The sequence below is a fragment of the Chrysemys picta genome, chromosome 3 (assembly GCF_011386835.1).
Source record: "Chrysemys picta bellii isolate R12L10 chromosome 3, ASM1138683v2, whole genome shotgun sequence".
In the NCBI taxonomy this organism is placed as follows: Eukaryota; Metazoa; Chordata; order Testudines; family Emydidae; genus Chrysemys; species Chrysemys picta.
Genome location: NC_088793.1, coordinates 31,491,018 through 31,509,381, shown reverse-complemented (window position 1 = coordinate 31,509,381; position 18,364 = coordinate 31,491,018). Strand labels below are relative to the sequence as shown.

Below are 18,364 nucleotides of genomic sequence, written 5' to 3'. Positions count from 1 at the left end.
CCCTGTGGTAGCCGCTGGGCAGCTCAGGGGTTGCTGCCACCGGCGGCGAACAGTCAGTTGCTGGGGTTCCTGCTGGGCAGCTGTGGGAGGGTCCCCTGCCCCCCATGGAGGCTGGGTTGCTGCAGGGTCCCCCGCTGCTGGCAGTGGCTGGTCAGCTGCAGGGGTCCCCAATGTCACAGAGGTTGCTGGAAGTCACTGTTTCAGTGACTTCTGCAACCTCTGTGACATAATCATAGCCTTACTCATAATCAAGGCTGGTCCTGGGCACACACTGTTTGTGAGCTGGGACTATGACAATTGGAGATTGTTGTGCAGTGACTCAGGAGTTCTCAGGGTTCTGGATAAACACACTGAAGAGAGGAATGGTCTCAGCTTTGAGAATCAAATGTACATGTTTTTGTTTAGCCTGTGACTAAATAAGAGGAAGCAATTTATCACTGGCTTGCCTGTCCTGGCCTGCGTAAGTGGTTCCACCAGATAACATAAAGGAGAGTTTTGAAAGAATCTCTGTGGTGACCGTGCAGAACCTCATGGTAGCTTCAGGGAAGACAGCTGCAGAGGTTATCAATCTGAGCAGTCTGTCTTGTCTCTGATATGAGCCTGTACAATGACCCATGCAAGCCCGGAACAATCTCTGCCTGATTCAATGAAGTATACTCTCTTTAGACTACTGGAGCAATTTGTGGAATAGTAGTAGCAGCCGAGATTTTATGGTGCAGAAGGTAAGCTGTCCACAAAAAAAGTTATTGATCCATACTCCATCCTTCACTTTTGGCAGCTTATGCCTAGATAGGTAGGAGCATATTTTTTAATATACATCTGCCAGACTGCAATCAAACTTGAAGTTACGCAACACCTTTTATCTGAGCGAGAGTTGTGTTTTTCAGCTGATGAGAATACAAAATTATCCCAATTTACTGTGTGCCACCGGAAGCACCCTCAATTTACTATGGTTACTTAATTGGAACTAGGTGTCAAGTCTCCACAGATTCTATTCCCATCCCTGCCTCTGATCTGCCATGAGACCTTTGGCAAATCACTTAATTTCTCTGTGTTTTTTTCATCTGTAAAAATTGTATAATACTTACCTTCTTCATAGGGTGTGCTGCTGTAAGACTTAATGCATGTTTGCAAAGTGCTACGAGATCATTGGATGTGGGTCACTATAGCTGTGTAAAGTTTTATCATCTTAATCTTTTTCTCGTTGTTCTTTCACTTTTCTTAATGTCTGGTTGCTTTCTATTCTTCTATTCTTTACTTTCTTTTTCCTTCCTCAGGGCCTGTCAAGCCACTGAGGATCCTATATCCCTGGTAGATCAAGATTTAGCAATCCCATCTGGGGATATATGTATCTATCCCTCTCTTACCAGCCAATCAAGCGATCAAGACCCTTTTCTTTGTCACTTGATAGAAGTTGTTCTCTTCCAACTCTTATAAAAATTCCTAATTTCTCTTTTATTTAGATATTAGGCCAGTTTCTCATCTGGTGTAAGTCAGCATAGCTCCATTGTACACTGACTTACACCACCTGAGGATCTGGCCTTTTTTGTTTAAATAATATTCAGCATAATACAGAGACTCATCCTTCATTTTTGTATTTACTTTACAGAGTCAGGATTACATAAAAAGCCCCACTTTTACTCCCACAACTGGGCGTCATGAACATGGACTTTTCAACCTGTATCATGCAATGGATGGTGCCAGCCATTTGCATGTCCTAGTTGTCAAGGAGTATGAAATGGCCATATATAAAAAATACTGGCCGAACCACATCATGCTAGTGCTGCCGAGTATTTTCAACAGTGCTGGAGTAGGTAGGTATTAGGAGGAGGAAAAAAAGGTAAAACACATGTGTTATTGTACAGACGCCCTCACCGAGAGGTTTGTAATCAGTGATCTCTTGCAACACAGTATATCTCACCATATATACTGTGCTTCAGAAACCACACCCTCCTTCTTTACTGTGATAGGTGGTTAACTGTATTGTACCCCAAGTAAATGCAAAATCAATTAACACCTGATAAGTCATTCCTACTTAACCTTATAATGCTAACATTAGTGAAGAAGGCATGTGACTCTGGGGCATTTTCTCCCAGGTGCAACATGCAGCAGAGGATCCTTGGCCACAGGACATTTGTCAGTGGGAGGGACTGCAGCATCTCAAGGCAGTGGAACTTGAGCAGGGCTCATAGCTGACTAGCATAGCCTTAAATGAGTTTGGTGCTGGCCAGGGATGGGGAGTGGCTATGGTGCCTAATAATGCACTGATCCGGTGCATTTCTTAGGTAGCATCTGCCAGAAGGGTTTCTATGGAGCACCCAGAGTCTGCTCTGGTGGGACCCCCAAGGTGGACAGACAGAGGGAATTATGGTTTTCATCACTTAGGTGGGTCCATCCCCATGTGCAGTGGCTGGTGCCAGGAGGTATCAGTGGAGGTAAATCTGTCCCTCACTGTTTAAAGGCATCACATAAATTCCCACCACAAAAATCAAACTCATCTTATTAGTTTCCTCAGTGGTGTCCCATGTGGCCTTAGCAGCCTGACACAACACCCACACCTGTCAACTCAGTTGCGTTTGGTAGGGGATGGTGACAGATTGGCTCTGGAGTCCTTTAATCACCATCCTTGTAGTGTGAGGAGGGATAGCTCAGTGGTTTGAGCGTTGGCCTGCTAAGCCCAGGGTTGTGCATTCAATTCTTGCAGGGGCCACTTAGGGATCTGGAGCAAAAAATCAGTACTTGGTCCTGTTAGTGAAGGCAGGGGCCTGGACTCCATGATCTTTTGGGGTCCCTTCCAGTTCTATGAGATAGGTGTATATCCTTATATTATATTATTATTAACCTTCAGCGTGAGCAAGCCACACTGTACTCCATGAACATTTGAAAGGTTGGCACTTATCAACAAACAACTCCTGCCCCTGCCACCTCCACCTCCCATCTCAGAATTTTCCTCTTGTTTATGCTGTTTTGGGTTTCAGGTGCTGCACACTTTCTAATAAAAGAGCTGTCTTATCACAATCTGGAACTAGAACGAAATCGGCAAGAAGAACTGGGGATTAAACCCCAGGATATCTGGCCTTTCATTGTCATTTCGGATGATTCCTGTGTTATGTGGAATGCAGTAGAAATCGATTGTTCAGGAGACAGAAAAAGGTAAAACACCATAATGAAGGAACATGATTTTTTTCAGCTGATCGCTTTAAACTCTAAGCACAACTTGTTGAAATGACATCATGGAAACAGCAAGGCTTTTACTCTGTGTAACAAGTAGGGTATAATATTTGCCTGGTGACAGAGAAATATTTCTTGATCTATTTGTCTGCATGTAGGTTAGTTCCCATCTGTGCCCAGTCTACAGCTTCAGCCATACCGCTTGGCACTTCAGTTCAGGCTGGAGTGACTCATGGTTTTGGTTCTGGAGTTGTGTGGTTCAGTCCCAGCTGTGTTGGCCAAGAGGGGTGGCCGTCACATGTACAGTTGATCCGGATACAGCGGTGCAATGAGTACAGACACACATGGATGGATTTTAAGCGGCAGGCCAGAACTTTTATTTAGCTTTACCACAGGGGAGGGGCACTACCTGCCCATCAGCCACGCTCACCTATACCAGGCATTAAGTGGTTTCAGTGCAGGGGTTACAGGGCTCCTACCATAAAACCCATCACTGAGGCTAGGCTCTCCTCAACTACCCCCTCCCAGGACTCAGCTCTCTCTGAGTCCTCCCCCCTCCCCCACCCATGAGGGAGACAGGGGATGCAGAAGGGTGGGGATGTCAGGCCTTAGCCCACAAGGGTTACAAGATCTCCCTCTACCCCATGAGCCCATGGCCCATCAGGAAAATCCAAGGTCTTTTACCTCTGGGAACCATGCACTGTATCTTTTTAATCACACTGGAAACTGGCCACAAGTTAAGACAAATTAACAGTGCAACCAATTACCTCAGTTAGGGACTAAGCACATTCCTACTTAATAGGGCTGTTGATTAATCGCAATTACTCACGTGATTAACTCAAAAAAAGTAATCACAATTAATTGCAGTTTTAATCACATTGTTAAACAATAGAATACCAATTGAAATGTATTAAATATTTTGGATATTTTCTACATGTTTGTATATATTGTATTCTGTGTTGTAATTGAAATCAAAGTGTATATATTTTATTATAAATATTTGCACTGTAAAAATGAAATAGTATTTTTCAATTCACTTCATACAAGTACTATAGTGCAATCTCTTTGTTGTGAAAGTGCAACTTACAAATGTAGATTTTTTTTGTTACATAACTGCACTCAAAAACAAAACAATGTAAAACTTCAGTGCCTATAAGTCCACTCAGTCCTATGTCTTGTTCAGCCAATCGCTCAGACAAACAAGTTTGTTTACAGGAGATAATGCTGCCCTCTTCTTATTTACAATGTCACCAGAAAGTGAGAACAGGCATTTGCATGGCACTTTTGTAGCCAGAATTGCAAGATATTTAGGTGCCAGATATGCTAAACATTTGTATGCCCCTTCATGCTTTGGACACAGTTCCAGAGGACATGCTTCCATCCTGATGATGCTTGTTAAAAAAATAATGCGTGAATTAAATTTACGACTGAACTCATTAGGGGAGAATTGTATGTCCTCTGCTCTGTTTTACCTGCATTCTGCCATATATTTCATATTATAGCAGTCTTGGATGATGACTCAGCACATGCTCATTTTAAGAACACTTTCACTGCAGATTTGACAAAACGCAAAGAAGGTTCCAATGTGAGATTTCTAAAGATAGCTACAGCACTCGACCCAAGGTTTAAGAATCTGAAGTGCCTTCCAAAATCTAAGAGGGACGAGGTGAGGAGCATGCTTTCAGAAGTCTTAAAAGAGCAACACTCCATTATGGAAACTACAGAACCTGAACCACCAAAAAAAAAATCAACCTTCTGCTGGTGGCATCTGACTCAGATGATGAAAATGAAATGCATCGGTCCACACTACTTTGGATTGTTATCGAGCCGAACTCATCATCAGCATGGACGCATGTCCCCTGGAATGGTGGTTGAAGCATGAAGGGACATATGAATTTTTAGCGCATCTGGCATATAAATATCTTGCGACACGAGCTAGAACAGTGCCATGAGAATGCCTATTCTCATGTTTAGGTGACATTGTAAACAAGAAGTGGAAGCATTATCTCCTGCAAATGTAAACAAACTTGTTTGCCTGAGCGATTGATTGAACAAGAAGTACGACTGAGTGGACTGCAGCATCTAAAATTTTACATTGTTTTATTTTTGAATACAGTTTTTTTGTACATAATTCTACATTTGTAAGTTCAACTTTCATGATAAAGAGATTTCAATACCGTACTTGCATTAGGTGAATTGAAAAATACAATTTCTTTTGTTTTTTTACACTGCAAATATTTGTAATCAAAAATAAATATAAAGTGAGCACTTACACTTTGTATTCTATGTTGTAATTGAAATCAATATATTTTAAAATGTAGAAAACATCCAAAAATGTTTAAATAAATTGTATTCTATTATTGTTTAATAGTGCGATTGATCATGCTATTAATTTTTTTAATAGCTTGACAGCCCTACTACTTAACCTACTGTGTCTCAAAGATGCTGAGAAGGTGAAAAACTCCCTTGTCCTCTGCCAATTGGCCCTGTGGGAGAAAAAATCCTCTCTGACCCCCAATGGCCGAACAGCTAGATCAGGAGCGGGCAAACTTTTTGGCCTGAGGGTCGCATCCAGTTTCCAAAATTGTATGGAGGGCCGATTAAGGGAGGCTGTGCCTCCCCAAACAGCCAGGTGTGGCCCGGCCCCACCCCCTACCTGACCCCCCACTGCTTCTTGCCCCATCCACCCTCCCCTGCTCCCTGTTCCATGATGGCCCCCCCCGGGACTTGCTCCATTCAATCCCCCCTGTTCCCCGCCCTCTGACCGCCCTGACCCCTATCCACACCCCGCCCCCTGACCACTACCCCGAACTCCCCTGCCCTCTATCCAACCCTCCCTGCCCCCTTACCGTGTTGCCTGGAGCACCAGTAACTGGCAGCGCTACAGCCGCTCCACCCAGAGCACCAGGACAGGCAGCTGCGCTGCCTGGCTGGAGCCAGCCATGCCACAGCGCAGCACAGAGCACTGGGTCAGGCCCCGGCTCTGCAACTGTGCTGCCCCAGGAGCACGCAGCCCTGCCACCCAGAGTATTGTGCCAGCGATGGAGCGAGCTTAGGCTGCAGGGGAGAGGGAACAGCAGGGGAGGGGCTGGGGGTAGCCTCCCAGGCCAGGAGCTCAGGGGCCGGGCAGGAGGGTCCTGTGGGCCAGATGTGGCCCGTGGGCTGTAGTTTGCCCACCTCTGGGCTAGATCCACAGCATCTGCTGGCTGGATTCCCATTCGTGGGTAGGGTGGAACAGAGCCAAAAGAGACTCCACATGGTGCTGGAGCTGGGGGATGTAGACCACACAGCATCCTTCCCCCGACTACCACGGGGGAGGATGTACCTAGTGTGTCTTGCTGCCGGGTCTGTCCCATTTCCTGCTACCCCCATCAAGTTCACTCAGCAGTTGAGGCACATGGGTGGCATTCTGGGTAAGATTTTTGAAGGAACTAAGGGAGTTAATGGAAATTCAGGGTGAGTTGGCCACCTACAGTACCTCTATTTTGGCTCCTTTGATAGTCCCAGCCTATGTGACTTCTACTTTATTTCAGTTTGCAAATGATAAAACAAGTCTCTTAGCTTTTTAAAACAGTACTTGATTGGGCCAGTTTTACTTATTACCAGAGCTGTGCTAAATTCAGCAGCTTTGCTGTGCAGGGATTTGGAGAAATCTTTTTTTCTGTTTCAATTTGTATGTTTGGTTTTATGTCAAATCCCAAAACAAAAGCAAAGTTCAGTCAAAGCTGAAAAGTTCCATGTCGTTTTGTAATGGGCTGATGGTAAACATATCTTCCCAGGATCACTTGGAGCAAGAGTTAGGTTAACTTAAAACATTTACAAACCTTAATGAACATATTGAGAAATCCAGGCTGAGTTTCAAACCTATAATGTCAGCCCAAGCTAAACGAGCTTTAGGTAGATGAGGCAGTAGGTCTAGCATCACTGCTGCCTGTTTACTATGCTCATATTTATAACTATTGTAAGATACTGCTCAGATGAACTGGATTATTTTTTGTACACTTTGAATTTGAACCATTTTTTCCCAACCTATTGTAGTGAATATACATGGACTGAAAGGAACGTTTCCTTGAAGCAAATTCTGCAACACATTGAAGCAACCCCTAATGTCACTCACTACGCCTTGATTGGGATGAGGAAATGGTCTAGTAAAACAAATAGTGGTGAGATCAGGGAACCATTCTCCTGTTGCCATGTACATGACTTCATCCTGCTGAATGTGGATCTGACTCAGAATGTCCAATATAACCAGAACAGGTGAGTGAATCCATAGGCGCCTCCAATGTAGAGCAAGGACCAAATCATGCAGCCTTCACTCTGGCTAAGCTCTCACTCGCTCGAGTTGGATTTCTCAGGAGACTGCTAATAGAATAGAGATAATTTTACATCTAAGTTGCTGGTTCCAATCCAGCCCAGGTAAGAAGTGGCTAAAAAGACTGTTATCTCTCTCCACCTAAGCTAGGCATACTCTTTAACTAAATACAATAACTTTAATTGGTTGAGAACAATAATAAGAAAGAAAACAACAAAAACAAATCCTTCTAACATTGATGGGGGGCCTTTAGGGAGAAGCTGCATCCAGTCCACTCCATTCTTGGGATCAATCTCCAACCCACCTTCTGCTACCCATTTTTTTAACTGGGCCACACATAATGTTCCAGACCTTAAAGGTGCCAAGCATAGTCACTGTGGTTCTTAAAGCTCCTTTCACTACAGATCCACTTGGCAGCTGTTCATTAACCCTTGTGAAATAGTGAACTCAGTTCCTGGGGGACAAGTGTTCACATCACAAAACCACCACCACATTTGCCAGTAATTGTCAGAGGGGCACAGGGCTGAATAGGATAAGAGACTGTCACCTCTAGAAGTGATCTTTCCAAATCTAGATTGAGGCATATTTGTGGGGAAGCATCTCTGCTTTAACTATTCTATGGATAAACAGGTGACTTAAATCTTCAAGTCTGTCACTGGCACTTTTCAAGAGCACTAGAACCATAGCCACATGTATCTCCTGTATACAGCGGTGTTCTCAGGCTGTTCAGCCTGTGGGGGCATAGTCATTTTCACACAGAGTATTACCATTTGAGGCCGTTTTTGAATGGAAAGCTGAGTGCTAATCTAAGAAAACAATAATCATAGAATTGAATAAATGTAGAGCTGGAAGGGACCTCAAAAAGTCATCTGGCCCAGCCCCACCCCCACCCCCCAGTGAGACAGGACCAAGTAAACCTAGACCATCCCTGATAGGGGTTCTTAAAAACCTCCAGTGATGGGAATTCCACATCTTCCACATCTGCCCTTGGAAGCCTATTTCAGAGCTTAACTACTCTTATAGTTAGAACATTTTTCCTAATATCTAACCTAAATCTCCCTTGCTGCTGATTAAGCCCATTACTTCTTGTCCTACCTTCAGTGGACATGGAGAATAATTGATCACCGTCCTCTTTATAACAGCCCTTAAGATATTTGAAGACTGTTATCAGGTCTCCCCTCAGTCTTTGTTTCTCAAGACTAAACATGCCTAGTTTTTTTAACCTTTCCACACAGGTCAGCTTCTCTAAACCTTTTATCATTTGTTGCTTTCCTCTGGACTTTCTCCAGTTTATCCACATCTTTCTTTAAGTGTAGGGCCCAGAACTGGACAATACTCCAACTGAGGCCTTACCAGTGCTGAGTAGAGTGGGATAATTACCTCCATTGTCTTCCATAAGACACTCCTGTTAATACACCCCAGAATGATATTAGCAACTGCATCACATTGTTGGTTCATATTCAATTTATGATCCTTCAGATCCTTTTCAGCAGTATTACTACCTAGCCAGTTTTTCCCCATTTTGTAGTTATGCATTTGATTTTTCCTTCCTAAGTGTTAGTACTTTCATGTTTGTCTTTATTGAAATTTACCTTGTTGATTTCAGACCAATCTAATTTGTCAGGGTTGTTCTGAATTCTAATCATGTCTTTCAAAGTGCTTTCAACCTCCCTCAGCTTGATGTCGTCTGCTCTCCATTATCTAAGTCGCTAATTAAAATGTTGAATAGTACCGGACCCAACAATGCAATAAAGCAAAGTAATATTAATGCATGGAGTGATGCAAAAATGTCAAGAATAAGGTTTTATGCGAGTTTACACTAGCAATACTTAACCTGTGGGTGTTTAATCACTGGTGACTCACCATAGTTCTGCATGCAGCTCTCTGTTAAGGCTTGGGCAATATTGTGTGACATTCCAAGGATGAATTGGTGGTCAGAAAACATGGCATTTTGAATCAAAAAGAGACACAGTCAGCCAGAGATAGCAAAGACACATGTGAGTATCACTCAATAGAGTATCTATCAACAGAGCCATAATTTAAAAAACTGATAGCTTTAAATGGCGGATTACTTACTGAGCCCTAAATAGAACCAGTCCTCCTGTAATCTTTATTTTGCTGTTTTGGTGAATGTAGTAACTCTATTTTACAAAATGCTTGTTACATAGGGATTTTCTGACTTCTGAGAAGAGATGTGTGAAACCAAAAGCGCAGATCCAAATCCTGGATCAGATCCTCATACTTCTAAAAGTCATTCCAGTTCTCTTGTAGAACATGTATATTTACAATCGGGAATAGAATCAATATTACCCAAAGATGAGGGTACATGGGTGTGGCCCATTTTAGAAGCTTGACCTGCTAAATCTGCTCTGAATTCAGATCAAGATTGATAGTTTCCATTCGGTTCCATCTCTAATTTGAAATGGGCCAAATCCAACCCAATGAAATCTTAAGACATGGATGGATTTGGCCCATATTGCTTAATTGTGGCTCTTTGCAACGCTGTTGGATGAAGAAGTGATTCTGTGGCTTTTAAATGCTTGATCTCACTGATGTAGACTGATAGCATTTCTACAGAGGGATGTTGAAAATTTCAACAGTTACATGCTCCTTGTTACAGAGGAGAAATATATGGTCAGAGACCTGTACTTCCAGGTGTCTCATCTAGGGCCTAATCCATGTCCTTTGAAGTCAGTGGAAACTTTTATATTGACCTTATTTATGGTGGGATCATACTCCTTTCTATTTGTACAATCTGCCTCACTGTAGTATCTGAGTGCCTATATGTCTGCTAATGGTCAATAACAAGCAGTGTTTATTAATAGCTGTGGTTTCCGCTCCTACTAGATTTATGTGCGATGATGTTGATTTCAACCTGCGTGCCCACAGTGCCGGTCTTCTGATCTGTCGGTTCAATCGCTTCAGTGTCATGAAGAAGCAAATTGCAGTAGGAGGACACAGGTCCTTTCATATTAAGTCTAAGGTAAAAGTTGATAATTATCTTTCATTGTTAGTTATTTGTTTGTGCAGTCATTAACCTTTAATGTAGAGAGTGAGGTTTGTTGGTGTACATTCTATTGCCAGAGATGGGACACGTGTGCCATTAGATTTTTTTTTTAACATGAAACTCCTGGAACCCATAATTCCCACAGCATAAATGCACCCTGACCGCTTCCTGTGTCATCTTCCTGTGTAATGTCTTAAACCACATAATTTTTTTTTTCAAACAAGAAAGACTTTCACTGTGAATTTGATGTAGAACTGTTGTAAAGTATTACTTAATAACTCCTCCTTACACCATTTCATGTTCAGGAAGAACTTTTTGAGTCAAAGCAGAATCCAAAATGCTATTTAACTATAATTAAACTCCAATTTTCCATGGATAACTGAAACCTTTGGGTAATAGGAGTTTTGGATAACCTATTTTTGGTGGCTATATGCATTTTGGATTTTTGGGACAGAGATGCATTTTGTACAACCCCAAATTCAGATGATTGGGGTTTGGCTGATTAGGATTTATCAATATCACAATGTTTTTCCATGTAGGTTTCTGAAACTCCAGTCTCAACCGCACCTGCTCAGTATATCTGTGCTCCTGACAGCAAGCACACCTTCTTAGCAGCACCTGCTCAGCTGCTGCTTGAAAAATATCTCCAGTACCACAGCCATCGCTTCTTTCCTCTTTCACTGAAGAATTATAGCCATCCAGTGCTATCTGTGGACTGTTACCTTAACTTAGGACCACAGGTACTGAACAAAATGATCCTCAAGTAGCTCTGCAGTTTAGGCCAACCCATATTTAACCCAAGTGTTGTACTTGTTCTGTGATCTATTCCTTTGGGATTTTTACATGGCTTCTGAACTGTATAATATAGATTGTTGTGATATTTAAAAAATCAATTTGTAAGTTACAAAAAAGAAAATGAATGGTTAGAAGCTATGAATGACTATGCACACTAAAAATAAAGTACACAGAGCACAATCCTACAGTTGAAGTAAAAAATAGTTATAGTAATTTAGCCTGTGCTTTCTATTCAGGTCTCAATTACCAGTGCCTCTGAATTTTTTTTTCTGTGAGTGTTTCCTCAACTTAATATAATAACTTGGCCATTTATATTTATATTTATAACTTTCCTCCTACAAAGCATTTTACAAACATTGACCAGTCAAAGCCAAGACATGAATGCTCCACACAAGAGCTCAGATTAGAACTGAGGAGTTCCTGGCTCCCAGTCCTGTGCTCGAACCACGCCCCTCTCTAAAACCAAGATACGTATTTGGACTCAAATGCAAATCAAGTATGAATGATGCTAGCAAGTTTTTTTGGTAGTGTTTTTATTTGTTTGTTTTTGCCTTCCCATCCAACTGGAAAACGACATGAAGTTCAAACTTGATAGACCTGCCAATTTGTCTTCCTCCCCGAGTCAGCTGTGTAACAGACTTCACAACTTGCTCTACCCCCAAATGCTCTAAGTCCTTAAAGTTCCTTTCTGGCTGACTTCTGATAAGCTGAAGTACTCTGGACACAAAGTCCTATGTGGAAAATTTCTTTATTGGGGGAGAGCGACAAATCTTTAAACATCTCAGTGAATCTCCAAGGTTCTTAACTGGCCTAGAAGTCTGAGTGAGCAGAGAGTTTTGGAAAGCGAAAGGCTTCCAGTCTCTAGAGAAAACCGTGGGACCCAATCCCGAATACACTTATGGACATTCATAACTTTACTCACATAAGTGGTTCCATTGACACTTCAGTAAAATTATGAACTTCCATAAGTGTTTGCTGTATTGGACCATACAGCTGTGTGTGTGTGTGTGTGTGTGTGTGTGTGTGTGTGTGTGTGTGTGTGTGTAAAACATGCAAGGCATGTCTCAGATTTATTTTTAAGGGGAGAGACAGTTGTTAAGGCATGTAAATCCTGCCATGTCTACCTAGCTGTTTATACAACACTTTTTTTTCAGAGGAGGGATTTTTATTTGGGAGCAGTAGGGATGCTCACAAATGGTTGATCACAAAGACCATTCCTATAATTAGGAAGGATTGCTAAACTTTAAACTGGTGCAGACATTCACACCTCTGTGCAAAGCCCTAAGAAGCAACACTACTTTGAAGTCTGAGGAAAATTAATTTCTGATCCCTCTTTCCTCCAATCAGATTGCGGTTTGCTACGTGAGCTCCCGACCTCACTCTTTGAACATCAGTTGCTCTGGTTTGATGTTTAGTGGACTCCTGCTTTACCTCTGTGACTCCTTCGTTGTAGCTAGCTTTTTGAAAAAGTTTCACTTCCTGAAAGGTGAGCTGCAGAATGATTGTTACAAATTGCAGTGTCTGTCTGGTTTGGGGTTGCCAAATCCACCGTGGGGCAGAAACTAAATAATGTTTTGCCTTTGTACGTCAACCAGGTCCATCTCTCCCCATTTGGGATCACACCAATCCAGCACTACAGCAGATTAATACCTACATCCTCATACAAGTATTATCAGTTCTACAGATTTTTGAAATTAGGCAGGCACTGGTGCGTACATACCATTGAGTTGCCTAATGTATATTCATAAATACTCAGTGCATGTTTGCAGATTGGGTATTTGTGTGTATGCAATAAGCATGCATCACTGTATGCTTGCAGTTGTGCCCCTCTAATTTTCAAAATCTTACCCATAAGATTCTACTCAGTAGATCTTGGGGAAAAAGGATGGGTTGTTTAATATTAATAACAAATAATAACCAAATGAATCAAATTAGTCTTCAAGGTTCCAGACTGACGGCACTGGAGACTGATGTCCTCTAGGGGAGGGATAGCTCAGTGGTTTGAGCATTAGCCTGCTAAACCCAGGGTTATGAGTTCAATCCTTGAGGGGGCAATTTGGGGCAAAAATCTGTCTGGGGATTGGTCCTGCTTTGAGTAGGGGGTTGGACTAGATGATCTCCTGAGGTCCCTTCCAACCCTGATATTCTATGTTTCTATCTACAAACAAGCAGTTGTATTGCCCGTGTCTCCCATGCTACGCTGCCACTGTGTTGTAGGCCTTATCGACTCTGGGGATTTGTCCCAGTTGTGGCCAGCCACTGGCGCAGCTGCATTGTTGCAGATCTGTAGACAGGCAAAGCTGTTATAAACTACCATTTGGATCAGTACAGTACAACTTAACCCAGTTTCAAGCAGGGGTATGCTAGACTGATACAAGTGATGGAGTATAGTGGTTTCGCCACTGTAATGGTGGTTGGCTATTGAAGACTGAATTCCGCAGCGTGGACAAGGCCTTAATCTTGACCTGGAGGAACAGGTCTGGAGATGGACACTTTAGGAGTGAAGGTTAGTTAAGTTTCCATCTCCAGCCCTTCTGTCAGGAAGATCCAATGTTCACAGAATCAGAGGGTTCTGTCCCCTTTTTCCCTTAAGTGATAGATAACTAAGGGGTTCACTCTCCTTCATTTTAAAGTCCAGTAAACCTTTGAAATGTATCATTCTGAAGAGTATCCCCCATAAAGTTCTTCTCCCCTGCTGTTTGTCCTTTCCTGCTGACATCCCTTCCCTCTGTTGGCTTGTGTGTAAATGTAACTTTCATTGTCTCTGGCCTCACCTTGCTCAATTGACACTGGAGACACACACAAAACAATGTTCCTTTGTCTAGGACGTTCCTTTTATCATGTCTGCCCCAAAATATATTCTAGAATGTATTTCCAGCATACATACATAACTGTTTACACACCGTCCGCACATAGATCACGACCGGCATTTCACTAGCTTTCGTTTGAGATTTTACTCAATATACTTCTATAGTACAATAATATTGTATAGAATCCGTTGATTCAGTTTCTTATTCTTTGGGGTTTAGACCTTTCCCCCCCAGGGTGTCTGGACCCTGATTGTCCATGATTGCTTATTTAGGATATTGGCCTCAAATGGCACAATTGATATAGGTCTAGTTCAGCAAAGAACTTAAGCTTGTGCTTAGTTTTAACTTTAAGTACATTCTTAAGTCCATTCCTGCTCAACATAACATTTAAGCACATGCTTAAGTATCCAGATCTACTCAATCTCTTTTAAAATTGAGGTGCTTTGCTAAATTAGGACCCTGTAGTCCCACTGCAATCAGTAAGGTACTTCTTAGTGTGAATAAGGGTATCAAAATATGGCCCATAGAACTGTCACAAATGTAAAGGCTTGTCTTCACTACGGGGGGGAGGGGAAGTCGACCTAAATTACGTTACTCTAGCCACGGAAATAACATAGCTGGTGTCAACGTGGCTTAGGTCGACTAATCCCAGTGTCTTCACTGCGCTGCGTCGATGGAGATGCTCTTCAGTCGACTTCCCTTACTCTTCTCAGAGAGGTGGAGTACCAGGGTTGACCAGAGAATGCTCTGCCATCAATTTAGCGGGTCTTCACTAGACCCGCTAACTCAATCCCTGCTACATCTATTGCAGCAGCATTGATCTCCTTGCAGTGAAGACCAGCCCTAAGGCTTGATCGTGATCTATCTGAAGTACTAGATGGATCTCATCATAACGTCTAAGCACTTTACAATCTTTAATGTATTTATCCTCACAACATCCCTGTGAGGTACAGAAGTATTGTTATCACCATTTTAAAGATGGGGAACTGAAAGGCCAAGTAAGTTGCCTGAGGTCACACTGGAAGTCTCTGACAGAGCAAGGAATTGACCCTGGGTTTCCCAAGTCCTAGACTAGCACCCTAAGCACTGAACCCTCCTTCCTCTCTCTTCCAGGCATAGAACTCCCACTGAAGACAATTGAGAGCTTGCAGGACCAGGTTGATGATTTAGAGAATAAAACAAAACACTCATACTTGTTTGTTTTAACCATTCATGTAGGTGCTACCTTGTGTGTTATTTGCCAAGACCGCAATTCTCTTCGCCAGACTGTTGTCCGGCTAGAACTAGAAGATGAATGGCAGTTCCGACTGAGGGATGAATTCCAAACTGCCAACGCCAAAGAGGACAGACCACTTTTCTTTCTGACTGGACGACATATTTGATAGAAAATGAGCAGGCTTCCTGAACTGGCTAATGAGAAGGGGTAGTACAAGAGGCTGAGTTCTCATTGGTCCAAAAAAAAAAAAAAGAAGGCATTTAGCATTTGAGGCTCTGTGCTCTGGAATATTCCAGCACATGTTCCCTGAATAGCCATCAGCTGAGCAGTTTTGAAATATTTTTATTAAAATTATATTTAATCAACTAATGTATGTTTATATTGCCAAGCATTGGAAGTGACTCTTCTAATTTAATTACCCAGTAGAAGTAATTCCTGATACCTGGGAAAGAGGTACCGACTTATTACTTCCCAGGGTGGAAACATTTCTGGATAAGAAGAGAAATCACATTTCTTCTGTCAAAACAGAGAGCACACAAAATGTTTCAAAATTAAGCTGTTTAGAAACAGTTTTGTACAATTAGGGAATTTAAATTTAGAGAACTAGGGAATGTACATTTAGAAGTAGACTTTGTTCTTTTAAGTCTTATTTATCTAGAAGTCAGCACAAGACATCAGACCAAATTTCAGATTTTACAGGAAATTTTACGTTTTGGTAAGCCATTGCTACTGATTGATACAGAGAGGCTTTTATACCTAGAGGTGTAAAATATATTTTTTATGTAATGGGAACTGGTTGCAACCATAACTATGGTGTGAGTGTCACACTGAATAATTTTATTATACAGGATTTTGGAAGGGGATGTGTAATTAAGGTGCCTGTGTTTGGTTGGTCAGGAAAGAGCACTTTGAAAGTAGAGAGATGTGAACAAGAGATGCGAAAGAAGGAGATGTGAACATTTATTCCAGAACACTTCAGTATTTGGGACAAAGTCCCAAAGAGATTAAGGAGAAGATTAACAGCAACCAAACTTTGAGATAAATAATTTTAGGCTAACTGAACTGGTGCTTCCAGTTACAGATGAATTTGTTGCACTGGCTTAAGACTTCAAATCTGGCCACCAGGCAATTCAGACAGGAGATGCATATAGCACTGAAGTCCAATTTCAGAATACCCTTCCAGAATGCTTTTTTGCTAAGGCACTTCAAAAGAGCTGGACAGTTAGGTGGCATCTTTGCTGAGTATATGTAGAAATCTAGGAGGATGTTTAGAAAATGCATCATGCAATATAGTATTTCGCACCCTGGACTGTTAAAATGTAGAGTGCATGCTGAAAACACCTGGTTATATTTATCCCAGAACTTCATGTTTATCCTTATGGAGACAGTGGCTCTGATACTTGGCTTGGCCTAGACACTCTGTGCCAGGTGTAGGCATGAAAGGTGGCAGAAAAGTCACCAGAAAACCCCTTATAATATGTTAATCCTCTCTTGACTGGCTATGCCTACTATAGGACCATTTTGTGCTGGTGGAGCAGCATTAAGTGGCTATAACACATTTGAGGTATTGTAACTAAGACACTAATAATCTGTGCCAAAGAGCTGACTTAGATTTATTTTCAGGGAATAAAAATAAATTAAGTGATTGGGAGAGATTTAGGTTAATGTTTACACAACTGTTTTGGTAGAAAGTGATATGCTTGTATATTTCATTGTGCTTCTTTTGGAGTAAGAATGTTCTTTTTAGTTTTGTTTTATTCTGTGTAAATAGTATCTCCTGTGCAGGTCCCTCCATTTGATTAGTTAATTTAAACTTTTTAAAGGGTTGTAATATTCAAGTCTTACTCATCCTTTATAAATAAAATATGTAATGCATGGATAGGTGTCTGGGTGATGTATGACCACTGTCAAATGCTCAAACTCACAGGGGAAAATTGCATCGGCAAAAGGAAGCTAATAAGATTTAGGATTACCCTGCATGCATCAAGAGGAAATGTTGTGCTGTTTAGCACCTACTACAAGCTTTCAACAGTTCAGGACTTTTGGGATAGATCCAGGACTATGGATGCAGGGAACTCATGACATACAAACATAAAACAAGCTTTGAAAACAGTTCAAAAATATGAATCAAAATCAACTTTCTGTAAATGCAGTCTCTGTATCTTGGGTTTTTAGTCATAAAATCTACTTCACAAGTCTTTCAAACCTGCATTTTCTCCAAATGATTATATTAAATATGCAGTGAGACCATGCATAATCTGAAAAGAGGCCATTAAGTACTAGCTACATTGGAATGAATTTTTTTTCAGCTCTGTGTTTTCATAAGGGCTTGCATTATATATTCAGTTTTCCTTGTATAGTCGACCATTTGTTTGGCTTTTCCTGCCATGAATATATGGGCAGAGTCTTTAAAACAGAGGTGGTAAAGAAATGCAATAGTGTTTGGCAAATCCCGGAATGATTTCTTGGTTATCTGTTCTTTCTTTCTTTCTTTCTTTCTTTCTTTCTTTCTTTCTTTCTTTCTTTCTTTCTTTCTTTCTTTCTTTCTTTCTTAACAAACAAGAATTAGTTTAACCTACTGGTGAGTGTTTGTCACAGATTCCCCCTCTGTGGGTTACAGTAGCAATAGTCAAACCTTTTGGTATGACCCTGAGTGCAGACATTTCAACAAATATCTGTGAGACAGAAAAGTACAATACAGCCTCCAAATAAAGCTAACCAATTATATTTATTTCATGAAGATTAGTCTAATGCTTAGACTGGAGCTGGGATTCACGAGATCTGTGTTCTATTCCTGATTTTGAGTAGATCATTTAACCTCCCTGTGCCTCAGTTTCTGCATTCATAAAATAGATGTATTAATACATAACTTATCACAGGGAGGTCTTGAAGCTTAATTTTTTAATGTTTGTAATGTGCTTTGAGATGCGTAGTTAGAAGGCATTAGAGAACTGCAAAATATTTTAATTGATTGCTTGGTTTAAAAGTTCTTTGTGTCAAAAGGGATTGGACGGAATCCTTCTGTAATTAAATAATTACAACATTTTAGAATT

General features: G+C 41.4%; 1 protein-coding gene across 9 annotated transcripts in view; it reads left to right on the top strand.

Annotated features, from left to right (window-relative positions):
- The window catches only part of GREB1 (growth regulating estrogen receptor binding 1), a 159,680-nt gene extending 142,492 nt beyond the window's left edge, over positions 1 to 17,188 (top strand). For 8 of the 9 annotated variants that reach the window (XM_065587683.1, XM_065587687.1, XM_065587688.1 and 5 more), the window contains 7 exons: positions 1,610 to 1,814; positions 2,979 to 3,153; positions 7,210 to 7,428; positions 10,331 to 10,466; positions 11,030 to 11,230; positions 12,633 to 12,771; positions 15,209 to 17,188. In XM_065587683.1, coding sequence (XP_065443755.1) covers positions 1,610 to 1,814; positions 2,979 to 3,153; positions 7,210 to 7,428; positions 10,331 to 10,466; positions 11,030 to 11,230; positions 12,633 to 12,771; positions 15,209 to 15,477 — 1,344 coding nt within the window. In that variant the 3' untranslated portion in view covers positions 15,478 to 17,188. The remainder of the gene's footprint in view (positions 1 to 1,609; positions 1,815 to 2,978; positions 3,154 to 7,209; positions 7,429 to 10,330; positions 10,467 to 11,029; positions 11,231 to 12,632; positions 12,772 to 15,208) is intronic. The other variant, XM_005293101.5, reaches the window with a different exon arrangement.
- Positions 17,189 to 18,364: the final 1,176 nt, after the last annotated feature.